Source organism: Sceloporus occidentalis, unplaced genomic scaffold (assembly GCF_023333645.1).
Source record: "Sceloporus occidentalis isolate IW3139 unplaced genomic scaffold, rSceOcc1.0.p SCAF_1, whole genome shotgun sequence".
NCBI classification, from domain to species: Eukaryota; Metazoa; Chordata; class Lepidosauria; order Squamata; family Phrynosomatidae; genus Sceloporus; species Sceloporus occidentalis.
This window is the reverse complement of record NW_028316981.1, coordinates 26,150,443-26,173,741: the sequence shown is the minus strand read 5'-3', so window position 1 is coordinate 26,173,741 and position 23,299 is coordinate 26,150,443. Positions and strand designations below refer to the sequence as shown.

Genomic DNA, 23,299 nt, shown 5'->3' with positions numbered 1-23,299 from the left:
TCAGACACTCCCCCAGCATGCAGGGAAATTGTGCTAGACTGTGGGGTCTACACAGTGATAAGGCCCAAATACCAACACATGGAGGGAGTGAATGAATCCATATCAATGGTTATAAGCCCTCAGAACATTATGCTGCTTCACAGCACCCAAAAAAATGCAAAAGGAAATTGTTGCATCCACAGTTAATTAATCAGTCTGTGTTTCTCATGCTTCAGTGAAGCAGCACTGCCAGGCCAGAGCCATATCTTGAGGCAGATGTTCCAATAACCTTTTGCTCATCACAGCCATGAGCTAGTTTGGAGCAGCATGCACAGTGAGGAGGAATGAGGCCCCACACTTCATTGTCACATACATAGTTCCCTGGCCAGAATGTTTGCAAAGAATGGACATAGCCCTCTTTGGCCAAGAGTCAAGGCCCAACCTGGAAGGTTGAACCAAAAAGTTCAACCAGGACATACAGTATAAGAAGGATAGCCGCTAACACAGACTGATATCAGCAACTTCCAGTGGCTCAATCAACACTTGAGTTGAGAAGGAAGAGACAAGAAGTTCAGTCCCTCCTGGAGAACTTGACTGTATTCACTTTTTGCACACCTAACCAAAAACAGTTATTTTAGGGACTAGAGAAAAGGTGGTAATGGTGTTGTTCCATCCTACCTTTTTCCAGTTTGGGACTCAAAGCAGCTTACAACAAATTAAAAAACATATTGTTATAAATTCACAATATACAAAAATTGAAAAGAGATAAACAATTAAAAGGATTAAAAAACATACATCATTAAACACGTACACATGCACACACCAACACAACAATCTGCAAGATCCAGTGCATTGTTTGGGTGAAATGAGCTTTTTGCAGTCAACTGATCAATGACTGTGAAAACTGAAAAGTCTTCATTTATTTATAGAGCGCTGTAAAGTTTGCACAGTGCTTTACATGATAGGAATCAAGATAAAATAAAATAATAAAATCTGCCATATGGCGTATGGTCTAAAACATCAATATTACAAAATAAAAACATCTCTAAAACAATATAGCAAAAATAAAATGAGCACATAGGCATCGTGGCATATTAGCAATCAGTAATATGGAATGCCTCCCTAAACAAAATCGTCTTCAACTCAGCTTTAAAACTGCAAAACAAAAGTAGGGAGGGTGCCAGTCTAATTTCCCTGGGAAGAGAATTCCAGCACCTGGGGCAGCCACTGAGAAGTCCCTCTTTTGTGTTCCCACCTGATGTACCTGTGAGGATGGCAGGACAAAGAGAAGAACCTCCCCAGCAGATCTCAAAGCACAGGCAGGTTTGTAAGAGAGAATACAATCCTTCAAATAACTGACCTGGACTTGAGCCATATAGGGCATTATAGGTCAAAATCAGCACTTCTGACAGCAAGCAAAGCTGTTGTAACAAATGTGGGCTCCCAAATGTGGAAAAGTGGGCTCCTGGGACTTGAAATCCTGCTACAAATGTCATCAGATCATTGTTTCATCATTAGAGCACATCAACAGTAGACATCACTGACATTAAGGGCATTCATCATCCTTTCCTATCCCCAGTTTCAAGAACCAGTCATAGACACCAACAGGAATGCAGTTGTATGTGAGGGGATTCCCCCTAGCAAGAACTGTACCCCGATGAAATTTTTCTTCAGTCCCCCCATTTCTGGCATTACAGTTGTTGTTTATTGCCCTCTAGTCGATCTCTACTTATGGCGACTATGAATGAGACATCTCCAAGACCTTTTGTCCTCTACTGCTTTGCGTAATTCCTGCAACCCCACACCCCTGACCTCCTTAATAGAGTCCATACATCTAGCATGTGACCTTCCTCTCTCAGCGTTATTGTCTTTTCCAATGGTTCATGCCTTCTCATGATGTGTCCAAAGTACGACAGCCTCAGTTTGATCATCTTGGCTTCCAGGAAGGTTTCCAGTTCGATTGCTCTAGGACCCATTTGTTTGTCCTTTTAGCTGTCCATGGGATCCTCAGCACTCTTCTCCAGAACCACATCTCAAACGAATTGATTTTCTTCCTATCATCTTTCTTAACTGTCCAGCTCTCACATCCATACATGGTACTGTAATAGGGAATACAATGGCTTGTATGATTATACATTTTGTGCTCAGTTGTATATCTTTGCATTTTAGAATCTTTTCTAGTTCTTTCATAGCCACCCTCCCCATTCTTAATCTTCTTCTGATTTCTGATTTCTGACTCTTTTCTATCAATGTTTGATCCCAAGTATGGGAATTCTTTTACTATTTCTATTTCTTCATTGTCTAGCTTGAAATTGTGAAGATCCTCGGTGGTCATTATTTTTGTTTTCTTAAGCCTGCTTTTGCACTTTCTTCTTTGGTCTTCCTTAGTAGGTGTTCCAGGTCTGTGAGGTTTTCTGTTAGTATTATGGTGTCATCTGCATACATTATAGTACAGTAACTTAAAGCTTCAGTTGAGAATTTAGAAATGCAGTTTAGGCATCAAAATCAAAAATGCAGGCAAAATTACCATGAAAATGTAACACACAACAAATATGTGAGTTTTAGATGTTAACAGTTTTTAATGTCACATTCTCTGCAAGGCTAGAAATTTAGGGAATGAAAGAAAAATTCATGGCAGGGGCAGTTAGGTGTTTTGTTGTTTTTTTTTAAGGGGAGGATGCCTTCATTTTCCCTCCCAGTAGCTACACTCTGGATGATAGGCTTCTTTTTTACTTATTTATTTATAACATATTAAAAATGAATAAACTAAAAACAGATATCATAATATATATGTACTTGTTAATTATTGTTCTATTACATAGTTTTAACCTTACAAAAGTACCAATGTTCTTCACAATTTATGGGTAATCCTAATACATCCTCCTGACTCTTATAGTGCTTTCTACCTTTCGTTACTGCATACGTCATCCTATCACAACCGTTCTTTAAGCTGTTCTCAGCCCGTCTGCTTAGCAAGAATTGTGAAAATTAAAAAAAAGAAAGAGTGGTAGAAGAGAGAAAGTTTAAAGTCGTTTTATATTTGACAGTTTCCCATTTCTTGGCAAGGCACTATGGTCTGTTACAGACAGCCAAAATAAAGCTGCTTCGAGTCACAATGGAGGTATGGTGTTTCAATGATGCATGCGTCCTAAGAGTCCAGAAGTCACACCAAAGCCACACTCCAGTCTGGAGCATGGCTTTGGTGTGACTTCTGGACTCTTAGGACGCATGCATCATTGAAACATCATACCTCCACTGTGACTCGAAGCAGCTTTATTTTGGCTGTCTGTAACAGGCCTATATGATCAAATCTTGCCAATTCTTATTGCAGTATTTTATCACCAGTAATCACTTTTTTCCTACATCAGTTAAAGAATAGTTGTTTAAGCTACAGGTAAATTTATCTAATTCAGTCATATCCATCAGTTTAATTGACCATTCTTCAATTGAAGGTGTTTTCTTTCCTTTCCAGTATTTAGCAAGGTTTCTAAGGTTGGGGTCATGTTAAGCAAAAACAGTTCTGGTCGTGTAAGGATGTATTTCCCTATTATTTGTGACATTGCTAAGTGTATTGCTTTCCAGTATTTTTTTATTATGAGGCAACTCCACCATAAATGAAAAAAGATCCTTCTGTTTCGTTGCATTTCCATCATATTGGATCAGCTTCCTTATACATTTTATTTAGTTTAACTGGGGTAAGATACCATCTGTGGAACAGCTTAAAATAGTTTTCTTTAAGGCCCTGTGATTTGTTAAATCTTCATTCAGGATCTCATGTAAAAGTGGAGTGAGCTCATCTTGCAGCTCTTTGTAAAAGGATGCTATTAAGCCATCTGGGCCGGGGGTCTTTAGTATGTAGTTTAAGATTTTGAATTGCTTGCTTAATTTCCACTGTTGTAATTGGCACATTTAATTTTTTTTGTTATTGCTTTGTGACTTTGGGAATAGTTCTCTATAAAAATCATAACATACCTTTTTTATTGCTTCCTTGTCTAACAAGATCTTTTCCTCTTTTCTTATTTCTGGGCTCAACTTTTTCTCCCCCCCCCCCCCATTTTTAATTTGTTAGCCAGCCAATGTCCATGTGTAATTTTTCCTTTGTTTGTGTAGTGTGAGTAATATTGGGTGATGGTCAGAGAGAACCCTTGGTAGAACTCTTATTTCTTTAATTTTGATGCTCGGTGCTTTGGTTAAAGCGAAAATATCAATTCTTGATGTGGAATCATCAAGAATGAATGCCAGGCTTCTGTATGCCATGTGTGATGTCTCAAAGTAAAACACGCTAGGAAAATAAGACAGGATCTCAGCTGTCACATTCTGGATTTTTTCTTTGTTCGTTGATCAACATTAATTCAGCCTTCTTCACTTAGGATATAAAGGAGAACTCATGTTGGTTCAGGATTAATAATTGGGGATCAATGAACGGGGAAAAAAGATTCAAAGGACAGAATGCTCGGCCCAAACAGTCATGCCTGAACTGAGCAGCAAAGACACATGTGTTCCTTCTTATTCACCTTTTGAAAGGAATGCTCATTTTTTGGTGTTTTTTCCCTTCTCTTGGTAGAAATTCCAGACTTCCTGAGTGAAGAAGAATGTAAATTAATTATCCACCTGGCTCAACTGAAAGGACTGCAGAAAAGCCAGATTTTGCCCACAGAAGACTATGAAGAAGCTATGGAAATGATAGATATCAGCCAGATGGATATTTTTAATCTACTAGATCACAATCAAGATGGACAATTGCAGCTAAAAGAGGTATTCAGGAAGGGCTATATGGAGAGATAAAGACTATATGAAACGTTACAGTATAATTTAGTGATGTGAGAACAACGTAAGAGAGCTTTAGGCTTTCTCTGGCACTGTTGCAAGGAGAACATCAAAAACATTTGTATCATGTTAGATATATCTTTGTACATTAGATATAGGATGGAGGACACCTGGCTTAGCAAGACGACATGTGAAAGGGATCTAGGATTCCTAGTATACCACAAGTTGAATATGAGTTAACAATGTGATATGGCAGATAAAAAAGCCAATACAATTCTATGCTGCGTCGATAGAAGTACAGTGGAACCTTATTATACGCGAGGGATCCGTTCCGGATCCCTCCGCGTATAAAAAAATCCGCCTACGCTCGAGCCCCATTGTTTCCAATGGGGCTCGTGCGCGGCGGCGCACAAGGCGCAACAGGTGCGCGCACCCATTCAATTGAATGGGATGCGCCGCCCCTTCCGCCCCGCGTGTGCCGGCGGCTTTGAGTGCCTATGCTCAAAGCCGCCTATAAAAAGGCAGCGTATGAGGAGGCTCCACTGTATAGTGTCTAGATCAAGGGAAGTAATAGTGCCACTCTATTCTGCTTTGGTCAGGCCGTACCTGGAGTACTGTGTCCAGTTCTGGGCACCACAATTAAAAAAAGATGTGGACAAGCTGGAGCATGTCCAGAGGAGGGCAACTAGAATGGTGATGGATCTGGAAACCATCCCTTGTGAGGAGAGACTTAGGGAGATAGATGTGTTTAGCCTGGAGAAGAGATGGTTAAGAGGTGATATGATAGCCCTGTGTAAGTATTCGAAGGGGTGTCATATTGAGGATAGAGCAAACTTGTTTTCTGCTGCTCCAGAGAGTAAGACTCAGAGCAATGGATTCAAACTAGAGGAAAAGAGATTCCACCTCAACATTAGGAAGAACCTCCTGATAAAGCTGTTCAGCAGTGGATTAGGCTGCCTCGGAGAGTGGTGGAGTCTCCCTCTTTGGAGGTTTTTAAACAGGCTGGATGGCCATCTATCGGGGGTGCTTTGATTGTGTGTTCCTGCATGGCAGAGGGTTGGACTGGATGGGATTGGGATTGGGGGGGTATAAATGCCTTTAACCTAATTGTGCAGAATCAGTTTTACACAACTGTGCATTCAGTCTAATATATAGTACCTTTGAGGACAACTCTCCATAAAGAATAAGGGCCCAAAGGAGAAAGGTTTTCTATCAAAACGAATTGACCTAGTGTAATTTTTTACTCTTGACCCCTCCTGACTCCCCACAACACCTTTTTTTCTGGTGCAAATGAGGGTGAATTGCCTCTCTTGAAACTTTTAGGAGTTCCAGTTCAGCTTTCAACTATGATGCAGGAGTTACTGCACTGTTCAACATAAAAATACTTGTTTTTCAAACCCAGAACTAGACCTTTGGCCACTTCTGGGTTAACTGAGGGGGCAGGTTAAGAGTCTGTTTGAAAAGTCCCAGGGATAGAAAATTGCCCCTCAGACCTGCTGCAGTTGCCCGCTCCTGATATAAAAAGTTGAGTGTTGCCTTCAGTCTTATACACAACAATGTAATACACTTTATTACATGACCTGAACTATTTGTGTTTGCTGCTGAAATCCCAAAGGGCTGATTCACACAGACCTGTTTATTACACTTATTTCACCACCTGATAACCCTTATTGAATGTAAGAAACAAATTCTGCTGCAAGAGATTTCTAGAGGCAACTTAAAAGTTCTCTCTTTGGTCCGTTCACTCTGCGGAAGTGAACATGCATTCTGAATTTGTTGATTTCAGGATATATGCAAGCACACATTTTTATTTGTTTAAAAAAAGATTTTGAAAGGGCTTAATTACTTCCATCTATAATCATAGGAAAAACATACATAAAAGCACAATATTATACACAATTCTAATCAAAGAGATATGAAACACACATTGAAACAACAGAAAATAATACCAAACAAAGGTCTACAGCGGTCCACTGCTTGATATAAAACTGTCTGTGATTTTTTAATCCAAGAAGAATTTTCAAGATAGAGACTTTCTTCAGAGAATGTTGTGCATTGTTGACAGACTATAAATGTTAACTGTTTCAGTTAATGTACTCAGTGAAAGATCGCTGAGTGTCACAAAAGGGGATGAACATGCATCCATTTGTATTTTGCTGCCTAGTTGTGATTAATAATGACAGAATACATTCTAGAGTTCAAATGTAAATTTAAGCTGCTTGTTTACATGATCTTGGATAAATCACCTGCTTCCTTTGTGTTCAGGATTCTTCAGGTACAGCATTTGTCTGCAAATACATGCTACTTTTTTTTCATATTCTAGCTCAAGGGTGGGAATTGTGTGCCTCCCTCCACCCCCCTTCCCAATATTACTGAAGTATAACTCCCAGTTTTCCTCACCATTGGCTATGCTGGTTGGCACTATTGGACATTACAGTATAGTCCAAAAATATCAGAGAGCCTACATAACTTTCACTCCAGTTTGAGTCAGTCGTCTTTCTAGAAGCTGATGTATTTGTATTTTCAGGTGTTGACACACACCCGTCTGGGAAATGGCCGGTGGATGACACCTGAGAGCATCCGGGAGATGTATACTGCTGTGAAAGCAGACCCAGATGGCAATGGTGAGATAGAGAGAATGCTGTGTGAAGTCAAAGGCTTTCATAGCCGGCATCCATGGGTTTTTCGGGCTATGTGGCCATGTTCTAGAAAATTTTCTTCTTGACGTTTCGCCAGCATCTGTGGCTGGCATCTTCAGAGAAAGAAGTCACAAAGCCCGAAAAACCCACAAAAAAACAGAGAAAATGCTGCTTTCTCATACTGTGTACTGTTGCTCCCTTCCCCACCCAAGCAGATCTGAGCCTTTTGTAATCCAGCAAATGGAAAGGTTCCAAAATTAGTAACAGCATGAGGCATGCTGAGCAACTACACAGCCAGTGATGATGTCTCTATAGTGTGTGCACCAAAGGATATATTTCTTGAGCTTCAATTGTAAAGGATTGTCTGAAGATGTAGTCTGCTCCTCACCCCCTGCCATTGGTCTTAACATTTGCTCTAAATCTAGTGAGTCCACGGGTTTGCAGCAATATTTAATGTGAATTAAATGTTAATGACATCCCAGGAACCATTATTTTGAAAGCGATCCTATCCTAGTTTCCTTATTACTCTGCTCTGGCCATTACAGTCCGTCCTCGCCTTACACGGGGGATCCGTTCCGGATCCCTCCACGTAAGGTGAATTCCGCCTATGCTCGAGCCCCATTGGAAACAATGGGGCTCATGTGCGGCGGCGCAGGCGCGCACAGGGCGCAACAGGCGCACACGCCCATTCAATTGAATGGGACGCGCCGCCCCGCGCACGCGCCGCGGCTTGAGTGCGTATGCTCAAGGCCGTGTATGGCATGCCCACATATGGCGCGGGCGCACTGTAGTATTAGAGGAGTGGTTGGATACAGAGGTAGTCTCCTCAGTCTGATTATCCCCTCAACTTCATGCTGGAGGCTACATAGGTTCCACAAGGTTTCAACCATCATGCAGGCCTCCCAAGAGCTCCTGCTGGCCCGGATGTACACTGTGACCTCCCCTCTTCTAATTAGAATGAATTCAGTTGAATGCTTCTCAATTTCCTAATCAAATTAAGTAAACTGGCAAAGTGTGCACCCACGCTGCCAGCTTGCCTGATGATCTGCACAGCCATTGAGAGGCTGCATTAGAGTGGGAAACAATATTTTGGTGAATGGAGAGCGAGGCTCCAAATCCGGTGGGTAAAACCATGCCCTGGTGCCCTTTTAGCTTATGACGTCTTTGGCAGAGGCTGGGGAGGATGCGCTGTTCATAGTGTTTCCAGCACTGTAAACATCAGTAAACTAAAGAACTTCAATTAAGGTCTCAGTGCCTTGTTAGGGATGTCCAGGGTGGCCTCCCTTCCCAAGGCCTGATTTCATTGTTAGTGGTGTGGCAGGAAGAAAGCCAAGACTCGTATCCTGGATATAGTGATAGATGATGGGGGTTTGAAGCTGATAAAGGAATAAGAGATGCGAGCATGCACTGGAAATAAACAATAGTCATGACTGTCCTAATTTGACCTCTCTTCAGAGTTTGGTCCTTTCCTTTTCACTTCATGATTAACTGTGACTAGTGCTGCTGTTCTACTGTTTCCTGTGTGCATGACATTTTTCATAACATCTAATATCTAGAATGGCACTTTGTTTATGTTTGTTTTTAAAACTCAGTTTTAGCTGTCCTGTAGGATGATTATGGAATAGAAAATGTGCATGTCACCTGGACTTCAGGGATTTTTTAAACAGAGGCTGGATGGCCATCTGTCGGAAGGGCTTTGATTGCATATTCCTGCATGGCAAGGGGTTGGACTGGATAGCCCTTGAGGTCTCTTCCAGCTCTATGATCTGTAGTCATTATTTTCTGCTAGTAGTATAGTGTCATCTGCATATCTTAAATTGTTCATGTTCCTCCAATTTTCACACATCCTTGCTCTCAGTCTAATGCTGTCTCTTAACTTTGGTTAAAGTTTTAAATGTTGGGTATCTAATGGGCTCAAACAAACAGGCCAAAATAAAGCTGCTCCAGGTCACTTTGGAGGTATGCTATTTAAATGCTGCATGCGTCTTAAGAGGCCAGAAGCCATGCCAAAGCCACACTCCAGTCCTAAGGACTAAAGCGCAACTTTGGTGCAGCTTCTGGCCTCTTAAGATGTGTGTGTCATTTAAATAGCATACCTCCAAAGTGACCCAAAGCAGCTATATTTTGGCCTGTCTGTTCGGGCCCTAATGACTGAGGACAAGAAAGCCTGGAAGGGCAGCTGGGAAGGAACTACCTGGGGAACACAGGCAGTTTAGAAAGATGAGAACAGGCAATGGGGGTGAAGCTAGAAAAGGTAGGGGCTTCTCCCAGGAGCGAGTATAAATAGAGGCAGAGCCGTGTGTTAGGGGAGTCTGTCATTGTACCCTGAGGGGATAGCAGCTGAGGAGGTCTGCTGTGAGGTGCAGTTAGGGGTTTGGTTACCCAAGTTAGGAACCAGAGGAGTCCAGAGTTAAAGTGTATGAGTTAATATCCTGCAGGATATATAAGCCACTAGGAGGCGGTGGAGATTATTAAAATCATTTGGAGAACAGATGATTTAACTATTAGGGAACTGAGGAAGTTCAGTTAGAGTGGTTGTTGGTATAACAGATAACCGGAAGGGTTAAGAGATACAGAAGCTAGATAAAGGTTCTGTGGAAACTAAGATTATAAGGGAACATTCATAAGGTCAAGTGAAAGAAACCGTTAAATTTTGTAACTATTGAAGCAATTTATACACCATATCAAGCTTGAATAACATCCTACAAGGGAGATACTGTATTCAGCCTTACTTATAAATAAAACTTGTTCCTTTGTTTAAACAAGTAGTTTCCTGAAGTGTGTTTATGGATAACATCATCCACACACCAGCAAACATAATTAAAACACTACCAAAAAGGGAAAAAACCCTTTTATTATTTAGGACACTTAAGATAGTGAGTGCGTAATTATCAGTTGACAATTGGTGTCAAGCTGTTGGAATTTTAAACCTCTAGATTGCTGGCAGTTGAAGTGAGTTCTAGTGTGAAATCATTTGTGAGAGATCCGAGTTCAATGGTTTCCACACATACTTAGTGTCACCTAGAAAGACAGTAGTATTGGTGTCTACATAATTGGTGTCACAGTGGCACACAGTGTAAAGGGGTTTTAAGAGATTTGAGAGTTGTCACTCCGTCATAGAATAGGTGGCAGATGGTGAAGTAGTTGTCAAGCTGTCACAAACTAGGCAAGATCCTGAAGTATAAAGATATATAATTAAATACTAATGTTAGGATTGCCCATGCCATTATTCTTTCCCATTTCTATGTAAGGTTGTGAGAGCTGGACAGTTAAGAAAGCGAACAAGGAAAAAAAACTCATTTGAGATGTGGTGCTGGAGAATTGTTCTGAGAATACTGTAGACCACTAAAAAGATCAATGGATGACTCCTAGAGCAAATCAGGTCCAAACTCTCCATGGAAGCAAAGATGACTAAACTGAAGTTGTTGTATTTTGACCATATCATGACAAGAAAGGACTCACTAGAAAATACAATAATGCTTGGTAAAGTGGAGGGCAGTAGGAAAAGAGGGAGACTACATTCCAGATGGATAGATTCAGTCAAGAGAAGCCACGACCATGAATCTACAGGAGCTGAGCAGGGCGTTTGAGAATAGGATGATTTGGAGGTCTCTCATACATAGGGTCACTATGGGTTGAGGTTGACTTGAAGGCATTTTACAACAACAAAATGACTGAGACAAAATGAGATGTGCTGGTATGAGTTAACTCATCAATTTTCCCAGGGAAAAGAATCCTACCCAGCAATTCTTCCCCCAAATATTTTCTTCATTGTAACATTTCTGTTGAGTATTTTATCACTAGACTTCTGTTCCAATAGAAGGAAAACACCTTTGCCTTCGTAAAGCCAGGATATCTTACTTCCAACAGACATTGCAGTTCAGAACCTTCTACGGCTCTGACAGGGAAATAGGTGTACTTCCTCCAATCCCCAGATAAAGACTGAGATGAGATTCCAAGGGGTGGGACAAGAACCTTTCCACTAATTTATGTGTTGGGTACTGTACAAATTACAGTTTGATGTTTGCTTTTGTGTGCCTTCAGGTAGACCCCAACTTCTGGGTGATCCTGACATGATGTTTTCTTGGCAAGAATTATTCACAGGAGATTTGCCATTGCCTTCATCTTAGGTAGAAAGAGCATGACTTGCCCAAAGTCACCCAGCAGATTTCCATGACTAAGCTGGTATTCAGACCCTGGTTTCTCAGAGTCCTAGTCTTAACACACACACACCACAACGGCTCTAAAAGGAGTCTTTTCTCTCTGTGTGGGTTTTTTGTTTCTGTTTTTGCCTTCACCTCTAGATCTTTATTTTACTTGGACTGTTCTTTTAATTTCTTAACATTTTCTTATGGCACTTGTTTTTTGTTGTAGACAGGAAAGACTAATTTCCCCTTGGTCCCTTCCTTGTATCTACAGGGCAGCTGCTAAGGTTTGAGAAGGTATCACATCTGTGTCCAATGCTTAAATTGGCATATATACCTGACGGTTGGCTACTTCAGCTCAGTTGCAATGTTCTTACAAACAGCTGCTTGTTGCCTAAAATGGAGCTGTCCATACCGTTTTCTTTTCTTTTCATTTTGTCAGGCGTTCTAAGTTTGGAAGAGTTTAAGCAACTGAACATCCGGGACTTCCATAAGTATATGGGAAGCCAAAAAGTGAAGATGAGTGACTTGGTCCGGAATAGCCAGCACACATGGCTGTATCAGGGCGAGGGGGCACATCAAGTAATGCGCTCCATACGACAAAGGTAACTGTTCTCTGGGGATACGGATATCCCAGTAATATCTAATGGAAGCAAAGATCATTAATTGCAGCTTCAAAAGAATGCTGCTCAGTTTTATTATCTGTTACAAAGTACTCAACTGATTTAAAAATGACCTATATTATAAATCATCTGTTGTTGATTAATTTTTTGTATTTCTACACTGCTCTTTTGAAGATATTAAAAGAATATGGTTACTAATAAGTTTGCCATGACTTACTTTATTGTTCTATTTATTTGTTTTTCTTAAGAACCCTTTTAAGTGTTCTTGCTCATTCCTCTCCCACTAAAGGATACATAGCAGTGCAAGCTAACTCTGCAAGGTTAATTTGTGACTGCAGTAGATGATAGATTAGATGCATGTATCATGTCTTCTTTTTACTTTAAAAAGAGCAAAAGGGGATCTAGTCAGCACTGTGAGAATTTTTTTTACCCTTCTCACCTCCACTAAAATCCCAATAAAAATATTCTTCTCTCCTCGCCCTTCCTACTGTTCAAAGCTACTATCTTTCCCAGGAGGTAAACTACCATTAGCACTAATGGGAACCTTTTGCAGAATTGACAGCACAGGCCCATGTATTTACTCAAAAGTCAGACTGAGTTCAGTGAGACTTCTTCCCTAGTCGGTGTGTTTAGGATTGTAACCTGAGTTCGCCAATTCCTTTTACCTGGTTTTGTTTTGTTTGTTTTTAGATAGTTTAGAAGGTGATTAGAGTGTTTGCTATTCTTACATGGTGAGCATATTTGTGGAAATGTCATTAAGTTTGTTGGAACAGCTCTCCTTCTCCTTCTTCAGGGTGATTCATTTAACCCGTCTGCCCCCAGAGATCGTGGAGCACAGTGAACCACTGCAGGTGGTACGGTATGACCAGGGAGGGCACTACCATGCTCATATGGACAGTGGACCAGTGTTCCCTGAGACTGCCTGCACCCACACCAAACTGGTTGCCAATGAAACTGCTCCATTTGAGACTTCATGCCGGTGAGTCTAGTATGGGAAGAGAAAATTAGTTTCTTTCTGTTTTATTCTTCTCCCTGTGCTCCATGTTACATAAAAATCCCATAATATTTCACTGGAGTAAATATTTGCTGTTAAATGCATTTACATCCATATGATAGCCAATGGTTCATGCATGTTTGGGCTTTGTAACCATGGAAATGGTTTCCTTAGCTGATGTTTCTCTGGGAAACCAAAAGAGAAATTGTACCTTCTTCATTTACATCCACTGTTAAATCCTTATTTCATGTTGGAGATTGCTACAAAAGCAGGGCTGATGGCATTAGTTGTTCTAGAACAGTTTTCCAGAGTCTGGTGCCCACCTTTACAAGGTTGGTTTAGGCAACAGTTTCCAATTGCCCATCATGTGGGGTAGGAAGGAGATATCTGAAGAGCATCAAGTTAGGGACAGCTGTTCTAGACATCTCCAGAAAATGCTGTCTTCCTTGTGAGCGCCATACAGCAGGTGAGTCTACCTGTGGAACAGCTACATCAAGACAGTTTAACAAGGCCCCAATCCAGAAAAGTGTTAAATATTTGTAGTACTTCCAAGCCTAACCTATAGTAAAACGCTCTGTATTTCACAGCTATGTGACAGTACTGTTCTACCTGAATAATGTCACAGGAGGAGGAGAAACAACTTTTCCTATTGCTGACAATAGGACCTATGAGGAGATGGTAAGGATTTTCTCTTCTCAGTTTTCTGTAAAAAATAAATAAAATAAAATAAAATAAAAATTTGCCATTATTTTTTACATTAAATAGATGAAAATCGGATAGGTAAAGAGCCTAAAATGTGAAAGGGGCTGCAAAAGAAGAGTTACAAAACCTTTTTAAAATAAAACCGTATTGTCACCCAGTTTTTTAAAATCTTGGGTTGCAATCTGAGAAAGCATACTCACTTGTAAGGGCCAAGGTTCCACCGAATATACAGTGGTACCCCGGGTTACGAAATTAATTCGTTCCGCCGCCGCTTTCGTAACCCGGAAACTTTCGCTAGCCGAAATGCCCTTAGGCGCTAATAGCGAAAGCCGCGATTCCGTGTGAAATCTCGTCGAAAAGCACCAAATTTTTTTTCGTAACCCGAAATAACCTTCGTAACCCGGAAAAATGTTTTTAAATGGATTTTTTTCGTAACCCGGAAATTTCGTAAGGCGGCGCATTCGTATCCCGGGGTACCACTGTAGTGGGGCTTACCGTATATACTCGACTATAAGTCGACCTCGTGTATAAGTCAAGATCAGGTTTTGGGGTAAAAATGATGGATTTTGCTATGACCTGTGGATAGGTCGAGGATAAAACTTGTGTTTTATGTGTGTCTTTGTGTGCCTGCGGCAAGAGAGACTCTGGTTGAAGTTTATGGGACTCTTAAATGAACAGCAATATCAGTAAATCACCCAAGATTCTTTCTGCTTGGCTCAAGAGATAAAGAAACTCTCTCTCCATGGGGAAATCTGAAAGAGCTGCCATCATATTACTATAGTGACCCAGAAAGAAGGAGCTGAACAGACTGCCCCTAAAGGGTGGCCTGCAGCCTCCTCTTTCATCGCTGGATCAGGGCCATGGCAACTACATGCCGCGGCCCCAATCTGGCATTTCTACAGTGCAAAAAGGAGCTGCAAAAAGCGGCTCCTTTTTGCACCCCGGAAAGGGTGCCTTTGCTGCCATGATGGCACTTTCTGGTGCTCCTTTTGGCGTTGTGTCATCTAGATGCAGCGCTGAAGGAGCGCCATCACGCCGTGACACCAGTCACACGGCGTGATGGCAGTATAAGGGCAGGGTTGGGGAGTGCATCATGTGGATGCCAAGCCTCCCCTATGCCCTGAGGCTGGCATGTAATGCCAGTCTGTACAGCCTGCAAGTTGACCTGGAATTTTGGGGTCAATTTTTGGGCATACATTTTTAAACTTAGAGACGAGTATATATGGTACATCTGAGTAAGTATACAGTCCGTCCTCGCCTTACGCGGGGGATCCGTTCCGGATCCCTCCGCATAAGGCGAATTCCGCCTATGCTCGAGCCCCATTGGAAACAATGGGACTTGTGCGCGGCGGCGCGGGCGCGCGCAGGGTGCAACGGGTGCGCGCGCCCATTCAATTGAATGGGACGCTCCGCCCCACGTGCACCCCGCAGCTTGAGCGCGTATGCTCAAGGCCGCGTATGGCGTGCCCGCGTATGGCGCGGGTGCGATGTATATAGGATTGTACTGTAAGTCAATCAGTTACATTTACAGGTGGATAACAACTTTTTGTGAAGAAAGAAATATTTTTTTAGCTCTCTTTTTAAAATGATACATACATCTTTTGTAGCAGCTCCGCATCTCAGGTAATCCACCTCCATGCTATCTCCAATTTTAAGATTTGTTCCAAACACAGTAAGTCTTTTTTTAAAAAAAGAAGAAGAATTCATGCCCAATTAATCAGGGGTACATTTTTAGGAAACTAAGGCGCGTTACAGATGGGCCCATGAGGTGCCGTCATTACGCGCGAGGGGTGGTGCTTCCTCACGCTCCTTGCCCCTCGTGCGTAATGACTATGTCAAAATGGAGGCGGCTGTTCCACACGGCCGCCGCCATTTTGACATAGCGGATGCTCTGCGTCCGCACGTCGCGCCCCAGAAGTGACGATTTTCGCGCTCCTTCTCTGCAGCGTCTGGGAACCATGCTGTTTGGCTGCTACGGTTCCCAGACGCTGCAACTGGTGGCAGTGTGAGACTGCCCCTTCTGGGCTGTCTATAATGCGCCTAAAATACATTTTAATTTCTTAACTTATTTAACATTGCAGTGCTATTTGACAGTACTGTAAAAGGATATATTGAACTGAACAGAAGTAATTTCAGAGTCCTTCCAAATAATCAAACCATCATACTACAAATGTCCTGTAGTGATTTATTTTGGAAGGAATTCAGTTTTTCCCCTCAAGGTAACAGCGCTGTCGGGAAAAAATCACATTTTTCCAGTCTCCAAATAGCAATATATTTTACATGCAAAATAACACACACTGTGTTACATGATTGTATGAACAGTGTCCACTATATATCTGATATCTTGCTGCTTTACTATAGGGGTCAACAGCAGCAAGATTTGCCTTATCAGTTTGAAAATTTCTGACATTATGAATTTTTTTTTAAAAGGACCATGAGCTTTTTCTTATCAAAGCTGAAATATGTATATTCAGAAGTTTGAAGTCTGACACATTAATTCATTAGAGCAGACTTAGAATGCAAATTTTGCATTTTTAAAAAGTTCTCATCTAAATGTATTGTTCTGTTTAGTAGAGCAGAGCCATTGAATCCATTGGGTTCATTTACACGTCATCTTATCATTCAACAGTTGATTGTTTGGCATCCTCTCATTGGAACTAACCAACAGAATTCCAGCCAGTATTTCCCAGTATAATTCTTAATAATAGAACTGTTCTAATGAGAGATCTGAGGATATGAATAATGGCAGAAAAGGATATATTTTTATATTTGTATTTTTCCTGGAATCTAGCTCAGAAAGCATTTTCTTCTCTTTTTTCCCCGACCCCAGTCTTTAATTCAGAATGATATAGACCTACGTGACACTCGTAAACACTGTGATAAGGGAAACCTACGTGTAAAACCCCTGCAAGGCACTGCTGTCTTCTGGTACAATTACCTGTCAGATGGGGAAGGTAATACTCTCTCTCCCTGCAACCACTTCTTTATTTCTTTTCCATTTTAATATTTTATTGTTTAACTTTTAAAGCACAGTATATTTTACTGTATTATTGTCATTATTTACAGAGTATTCATTTCACAAATAAAACTAACAAGAAAATTTCAATAAATTTCCACTGAAACTGGTTTATGATTCATTGATATTACCATCTTTATAGCCAAAATATCTACAATTCAGTGTATTTTCTTTATTTCCAAGTGACCTTCCCCGGTAACATTTGCTCTTGTGATTGATTTTTTAAAATTATTTTTACTTCTGTTAACTGCCATCTTAATGATAATTTCAGTATATATAATGCTAACATTATTAGATTTTGAAAATAGTGGAAGTAGCCTTAGCCTTGTCAGGCTACGTCTGAGTTAAATCTAGTTTTATCTTTTGTCATTTCCATATTTTTTTGCAGAAGTTTGTGATCACTTCCCATTCCTTTTCTATATTTTCTTCTGATTTTCCATTTATAAACTGCATTAATCTGTCAATTTCGATCATGTCCTGGATTTTTAATAACCAGTCATCAACAGTAGGTAGTTGATCAGATTTCCAGAATTGTGCTAAGAGTGATCTTGCTGCAATAGCCATGCAACCACTTCTTTACAAGAATTTTCCTCATGCTGAATTCTGATGAAGTTGGCTAACTGAGAAATCTAGAAGGCTGACTTATAATCATGTGAAAGTCTGGAGTAATTTATGAGTTCTTGTCTTCTTGCAGGTTGGGTGGGTGACCTAGATGAATATTCCTTGCATGGAGGCTGCTTGGTCACTGAAGGAACCAAGTGGATTGCCAACAATTGGATCAATGTTGATCCCAACAAGCGACGACAGCTCCAGTTCCAAGACGAGATGGCTCGATACACTAACAAGGAGGAAGAGGACCAGAACGAGTGGACTGTGGACAAATCCTACAGCCATGTGCATGTAGAACTTTAGTGCGTGGAGAGGCCTCTTCCCTGACTCAGAAGAAACTTTTTTTGCACTAGCCAGTCAGCCCTGTAATTGCTCCTTTCTCACCCTTTCCCCATCCCTACATACTTCCACAAAGAGTGCTAGCTATGCTCTGGTCTTGCATTTCTGATTAGACGGGAGGATGCAAAGCTTTGGATGGATACTCATGGTCATGAGTTCAGTTTAGGGGAAAACCAGTAATAGAATAAGCAGGAGAAATGCCATGGCTGGCCTTTTAGGGTATTTGTTGTTGCTGTTGTTGTGTGCCTTCAAGTCGCTTCTGACTTACGGCAACCCTAAGGCAAACCTATCACAGGGTTCTTTGGGGCTGAGAGTGTGTGACTTGCCCAAGGTCATCAGTGGGTTTCTATGGTAGAGCGGGAAATTGAACCCTCATCTAGTCTAATCCTTAAACCACAGCACCACACTTGCCCCTTTTCTCTTTACTGAATAGTAGGTTTTGCTGCAGGAAGTTCTGGGTCTGGAGTGATCCCTACCCATGGCATGTTCAAGCAAGCCTCAGGATTTTTACTCTTCTTCATCCTGAGCCACATTTAATGCACTGGAAGGGAGTTATTTTCCTCCTTGATTAGCTGGCCTTGTAGCTGCATTCCTGGCACTTGCCCTTCTCTTATGCCTTGACAAGATCTCCCTGCTCTGTGCAAGGGAACTTGGATCCTTTCGCTCAAGAACTCATCATTTACAGATCCAAATAGCAGTAAGATCCTATATCAGCAAACTGATATTGACTATTTCTGGTTCTGAATCTCAATTGCTCTCTATGGAATGTTGTTTTTAACTCTTACAGGACCAAGTCATCATCTTGCAGTGCACTCCTATGTGTGTCTGCTTAAAAGTAAGCTCCATTAGGTTTCATGGGGCTTATCTCTAGCCACTTTTGTATAGGAGAGCTGGCTTCCGTACATGCAGTAGCCCCTTGGTATCTGCTTAGGTTTGATTCCAGGACCTCTCCATGGATACTAGAATCTTTGAATGGTTCAAGCCCCATTAATTATAGTGAATAGTAAAATGGTGAACCTTATCAAATGGCAAAATCAAGGCTTGCTTTTTGAAATTTATATATATATATATATATATTAAAAAATTCAAGCCACTGATGATTGACTCCGTGGATAAAGAATTCATGGATACAGAGGGCTGGTTGTACTCATATAGAAAGACCTTAAGCAGCTGTATGTTAAGGAAGATATAGAGATTGTGAAGATACTGAATCATTCCAGATGATTTTTAATACTCATCCTGGAGAATTTTTCTCAGGGTCAGACATGGTTCTAAATAAGAGCATGGTTCTGAAATGTTTATTGTGTTGATTATCAGGCGGAAAACGAAAGTACTGAAATGTGCAATAGCAGCTGGTGTGCTGTATTTGTTGAGATTTTTACTTCAATAACTTGATTTGTGTTCACAGTTTTTTCATTGTAAGTCTGGGAACAGTTTGTTTTTGCCTAAGAAATATTCTATTCCATTTCCTTTTTGGTTTGCCAATGGCATGCTCAGTGATAACATCTTCTTGCTAATAGATTTACTGTATAGACTCATGTATAAGTCTAGAAATTTTAGTCAGAAAATAGACCCAAATAACCTGAGATGACTATGGGTCAGTGTACTTTAACCCTTATGAAAAAGGAACCATTCCCTGGTAAAAGGCAAGAGTAGAATCTGTCCTGGAAGCAATGACCTTCCCTCAACCTCTCATCCATCCAACCTTTACAGTGAGCACAAACAGTTATGCCTGCTGGAATTTTGTTAGTTCTTTGGCATCGTTTTCCTGTGCTTCATCCTTTAGATCTTTTGTTACACACCCCAGAGTTTTACCCTCAATTTATCCATGGGCCATAACAACAGCATTTTAACCATAAAACCTGCCCTCAACTTATACATGAGGTTGACTTATAATCTAGTATATACGGTACATAAATCTGTGCAGATTGGAAGGAGCCCAGTCTGTTAAATTGGGCCAAAGTCCTGTATGTAAGCCTGCTCCCTATTTTCCACCATGATCACCCAGGTACCTGTAGGGAGCCCTTAAGCAGGGCAGAAAGACAACAGCTCTTCCTGTTGTTGCTCCCCAGCAATAGGCATTCAGAGGCACAGTGTTTCTGTACATGGCAGTTCCATGTAGCTCCATGGCTAAGTTGCAGTTCATTGGCAAATCCATCAGTAATTAGTCTGATCCATTTTTTAAACCATCTACAGTAGCTGTCATTTTTAGCAACTCCATACGTTAATTTTACATTTTGTCAAGAAGTACTTTCTACCGTCTTTCCTCCCCAGACCATGCTTATTTTTACATACCTATATTGTCTTTATGTCTTTATTACCTTCTTTTCCTAAACTGAGAATGCCCTAAACTGTGGCCTGTTACAGACTGCCAAAATAAAGCTGCTTCGGGTCTCTTTGGAGGTATGCTGTTTAAATGATGCATGCATCCTAAGAGTCCGGAGGTCGCGCCAAAGCCACACTCAGTTCCTAAGCACTGGAGTGCAGCTTTGGTGCAGCTTCCGGACTCTTAGGATGCATGCATCATTTAAACAGCATACCTCCAAAGAGACCCGAAGCAGCTTTATTTTGGCAGTCTGTAACAGGCCTGTGTATGTTTTCTTGTGCTGCAACTTGACCATCTTGATTGCCCTTTTCTATACCAGAGGCTTGTGCTCAGTGTTCCAGCCAAATGTATCAGCTGCTGTCCAAAGGGCTGAGTGACGAAGAAGGCTGCAAGATGTTGCCCTTCCTATTTGTAAGTCTCACTGAGGAAGAAGGCTGATGTTAGTGAGCAGTGTTGATGCTTGTATCTTGAGAAATTTGCCCCTGCAGGAAATGGACTTAGCTTCGATGAATGTGTGGTAACATGTATTATTGTTGTTGCTGTCCTTGACTGCTGCCTTAGTTAGAGGCTTGCACAATCTGTGACTTGCCAAGTCAAGCACAGCCCACCAGGTGTGTTGTGACCTGGCAGAAGCTTAACATTTGTCCTTCTCTGTTTTTGTCTTCCTAGGCAAATGACAAAAGTGAGAGGTGACTCAAAATCCTGGCAGCCTATCTTTAGCTTGGTGGGTCATAAGCTGTGCAAGTCTGCAACAGTAGTAGCAGTGTGTTTTATAACTGTGTGAAGTTAACAGGGCTTGTTACCATTCCGCAATCCTGCTAGAAGAAGAGATGCCTGCCACACTTCTTGAAATGAAACAGTTATCCTCCCAGTCCTCAACCATGTGCCTATAGACTTCACTGAGTGTAGTGCAATTTATGTTCATGAAGTATGTTTAAGATGTGGCTTTGTTGCAATTAACCTGTAAGGCAGGTTGGGAACCTTGAGGTCCTTCAGATGTTCTTACTGCAGCTCCCAGCATTCTTCACCACTGGCCATACTGGCCTGAGCTGCTGAGGCTTGCAATCCAACAGTTATCTGGAGGGATGCATCATTCCCATCTGTGCTGCCTGGGGCAGGGATGAAACTCTGTTGATAGAATATGGTAAGGATGAGTAATCTTTTTCTTGAAATTCCTTGCTTTTGCAGGTAATCCCCGGGTTCAGGAAATGTTATCACATAAGCAAAATGAGCCATTCAGTACATCTTAGGTGGTTTGCTAGTTCGTTGATACTCCCTTGAATTGCTGAATAGTAGAAGGAACCTAGACTGGGTTGAAATGTCCTGTCTCATGTAGTACTACTAAAATACAAATGGATTGAATGCAAAAGAGATTCACTTCTTTGCTGCTGTTTCTGAACTAGGACTTTGCAGTGCGTGTGTGTGTGTGTTTGCTTGCCCTAGAGAGAGCATTCACCTCTTGACTGTGGTATTTCCATGTTACTAGCTAGACTGATAGAAAAGCACGTAGGAATTTTCTGTTGCTTAAAGAAGCCATTTAGTGGGTAGAAGTGTGATTTTAACCTTAAGATTGTAATCCAAAAATACTGAAGCCCCTGAGCCAGAAATGCTGTTGCATGGCTTGAGGATTGCAGTTCCCAGGGTCTTGGCATGGTGTTTCCTGGATCTCAGCCACCTGCACTGCACTGCAATGGAATGGGAAGGTGGCCTCAGTACAATGGTTTGCTTTGCCCAAAGGCGTGACCTGTGGACCCAAACCAACAACAGAACCTCTTGCTGATATTAGCTAGTTCGAGTGCCCTTACGTTGCTGGTTGCATTTATAGCTCACTGATCAGCATTGGTTTTTTTATATTACTGTGTGTTCTTGACACTTCTGTATTTCCAAGTAAGTTATTATTTTTTCCTTATTTAATATTTATTTAATTTATTTTTTATCCCATGCACAGATGTCAGGCTGTCTTTCCTGCCAATAAAAGTTGGAAACCCACCGCTTGTCTGTTCAATTGGTTTGAGCTCAAGGATTAGGAATACCATTTGTAGCTGCTCTTACTCTCCACAACAACTGTTTCTCAAAGCCTCAGTTTATTAGATTGTTTGTGGATAATTTTGCCTTAAATGTCAAAGTCCCAACAAAGCCCCCTGCTACTCCACGCAATCCTTCCATGTCTTATCTGCATTATTTGTATTGAAGGTAGAGGCATTCCCCGTTGACAAGGTTGTCAAGTTGTGTCCGACCATAGGGGGCAATGCTCATCTCCATTACTGAGCCAAAGAGCCAGCGTTGTGAAAGACTACTCTGTAATCACGTGGCCAGCATGATTGCACAGAACATTGTTGTACCTTCCCACTGGAGTGGTACCTATTTATCTTCTTGCATTTCCATGCTTTCAAACTGCTAGGTTGGCAGAAGCTGGGACTAGTGATGGGAGGCCACCCCATCATGTGGCACAAGGGCCTCGAACTGCCAACCTGCCAATCTTGCAGTCAACAGAGTCAGCGTCTTAACTACTTGAGCCACAGCATCTCTCTATTGCCACTACATTAGTTGCTTTTAAAATCAGTGATTTGATGTCCACTGCTCCTAAAAACAATAGGAAAGCCATCAGTACTCTCTGTCTCTTACCCCAACTGCAACAGCTGGCCAGCCAGAGGGAACAAGTAGGTGAGTCAGTACATAAACCAGGCAAACTCTCTCTCCCTCTGAATGTTGGGATCCAGGGGAAAGCAGATCCAGTTTTCCGTGCAGTACCAGCCTGAGAGAGGACTATCCCTCTCCAGTCTTTAGGAGCACCGCTTAACCCATTCTCCCCAGCATACCACCCAGAGAGAGAGAGAAACCCACTTCTCTGTTCTGTAGCCCCCTGTGATGGCCTAGAGTAGGAAACCAGGGAATGAGAAGACGCCTCCCTCTGCCATAAAACCAGTTTATTGTATTCCCCAGGGACCTAGAATGGAGACTGCAGCCAAGAAATCAAAAGAAGACTAGGAATGGGAAAGGCAGCTATGAAAGCACTAGACAAGATCCTAAAGAGTAAAGACATACTAGTGAGCACTCAAGTTCGACTTCTTGGATCCCAGCCCTGTCCGTTGTTTGTAGCTTCCCTTCTTTCTTAGGACCCTCCAGATAGCTGCCATGCTAGTTTCTGATAAGTAGAGAG

The 23,299-nt window shown here is 41.6% G+C and overlaps 1 protein-coding gene across 1 annotated transcript in view; it reads left to right on the top strand.

Moving 5' to 3' along the window:
- LOC149321258 (transmembrane prolyl 4-hydroxylase-like) overlaps nt 1-20,210 on the top strand; it is a 34,532-nt gene extending 14,322 nt beyond the window's left edge. Inside the window, exons 3-9 of the mRNA XM_089518462.1 lie at nt 4,544-4,734; nt 7,274-7,370; nt 11,973-12,135; nt 12,947-13,132; nt 13,735-13,825; nt 16,680-16,803; nt 17,560-20,210. Coding sequence (XP_089374588.1) covers nt 4,544-4,734; nt 7,274-7,370; nt 11,973-12,135; nt 12,947-13,132; nt 13,735-13,825; nt 16,680-16,803; nt 17,560-17,777 — 1,070 coding nt within the window. The 3' untranslated portion in view covers nt 17,778-20,210. The remainder of the gene's footprint in view (nt 1-4,543; nt 4,735-7,273; nt 7,371-11,972; nt 12,136-12,946; nt 13,133-13,734; nt 13,826-16,679; nt 16,804-17,559) is intronic.
- The last annotated feature ends 3,089 nt before the right edge of the window (nt 20,211-23,299 follow it).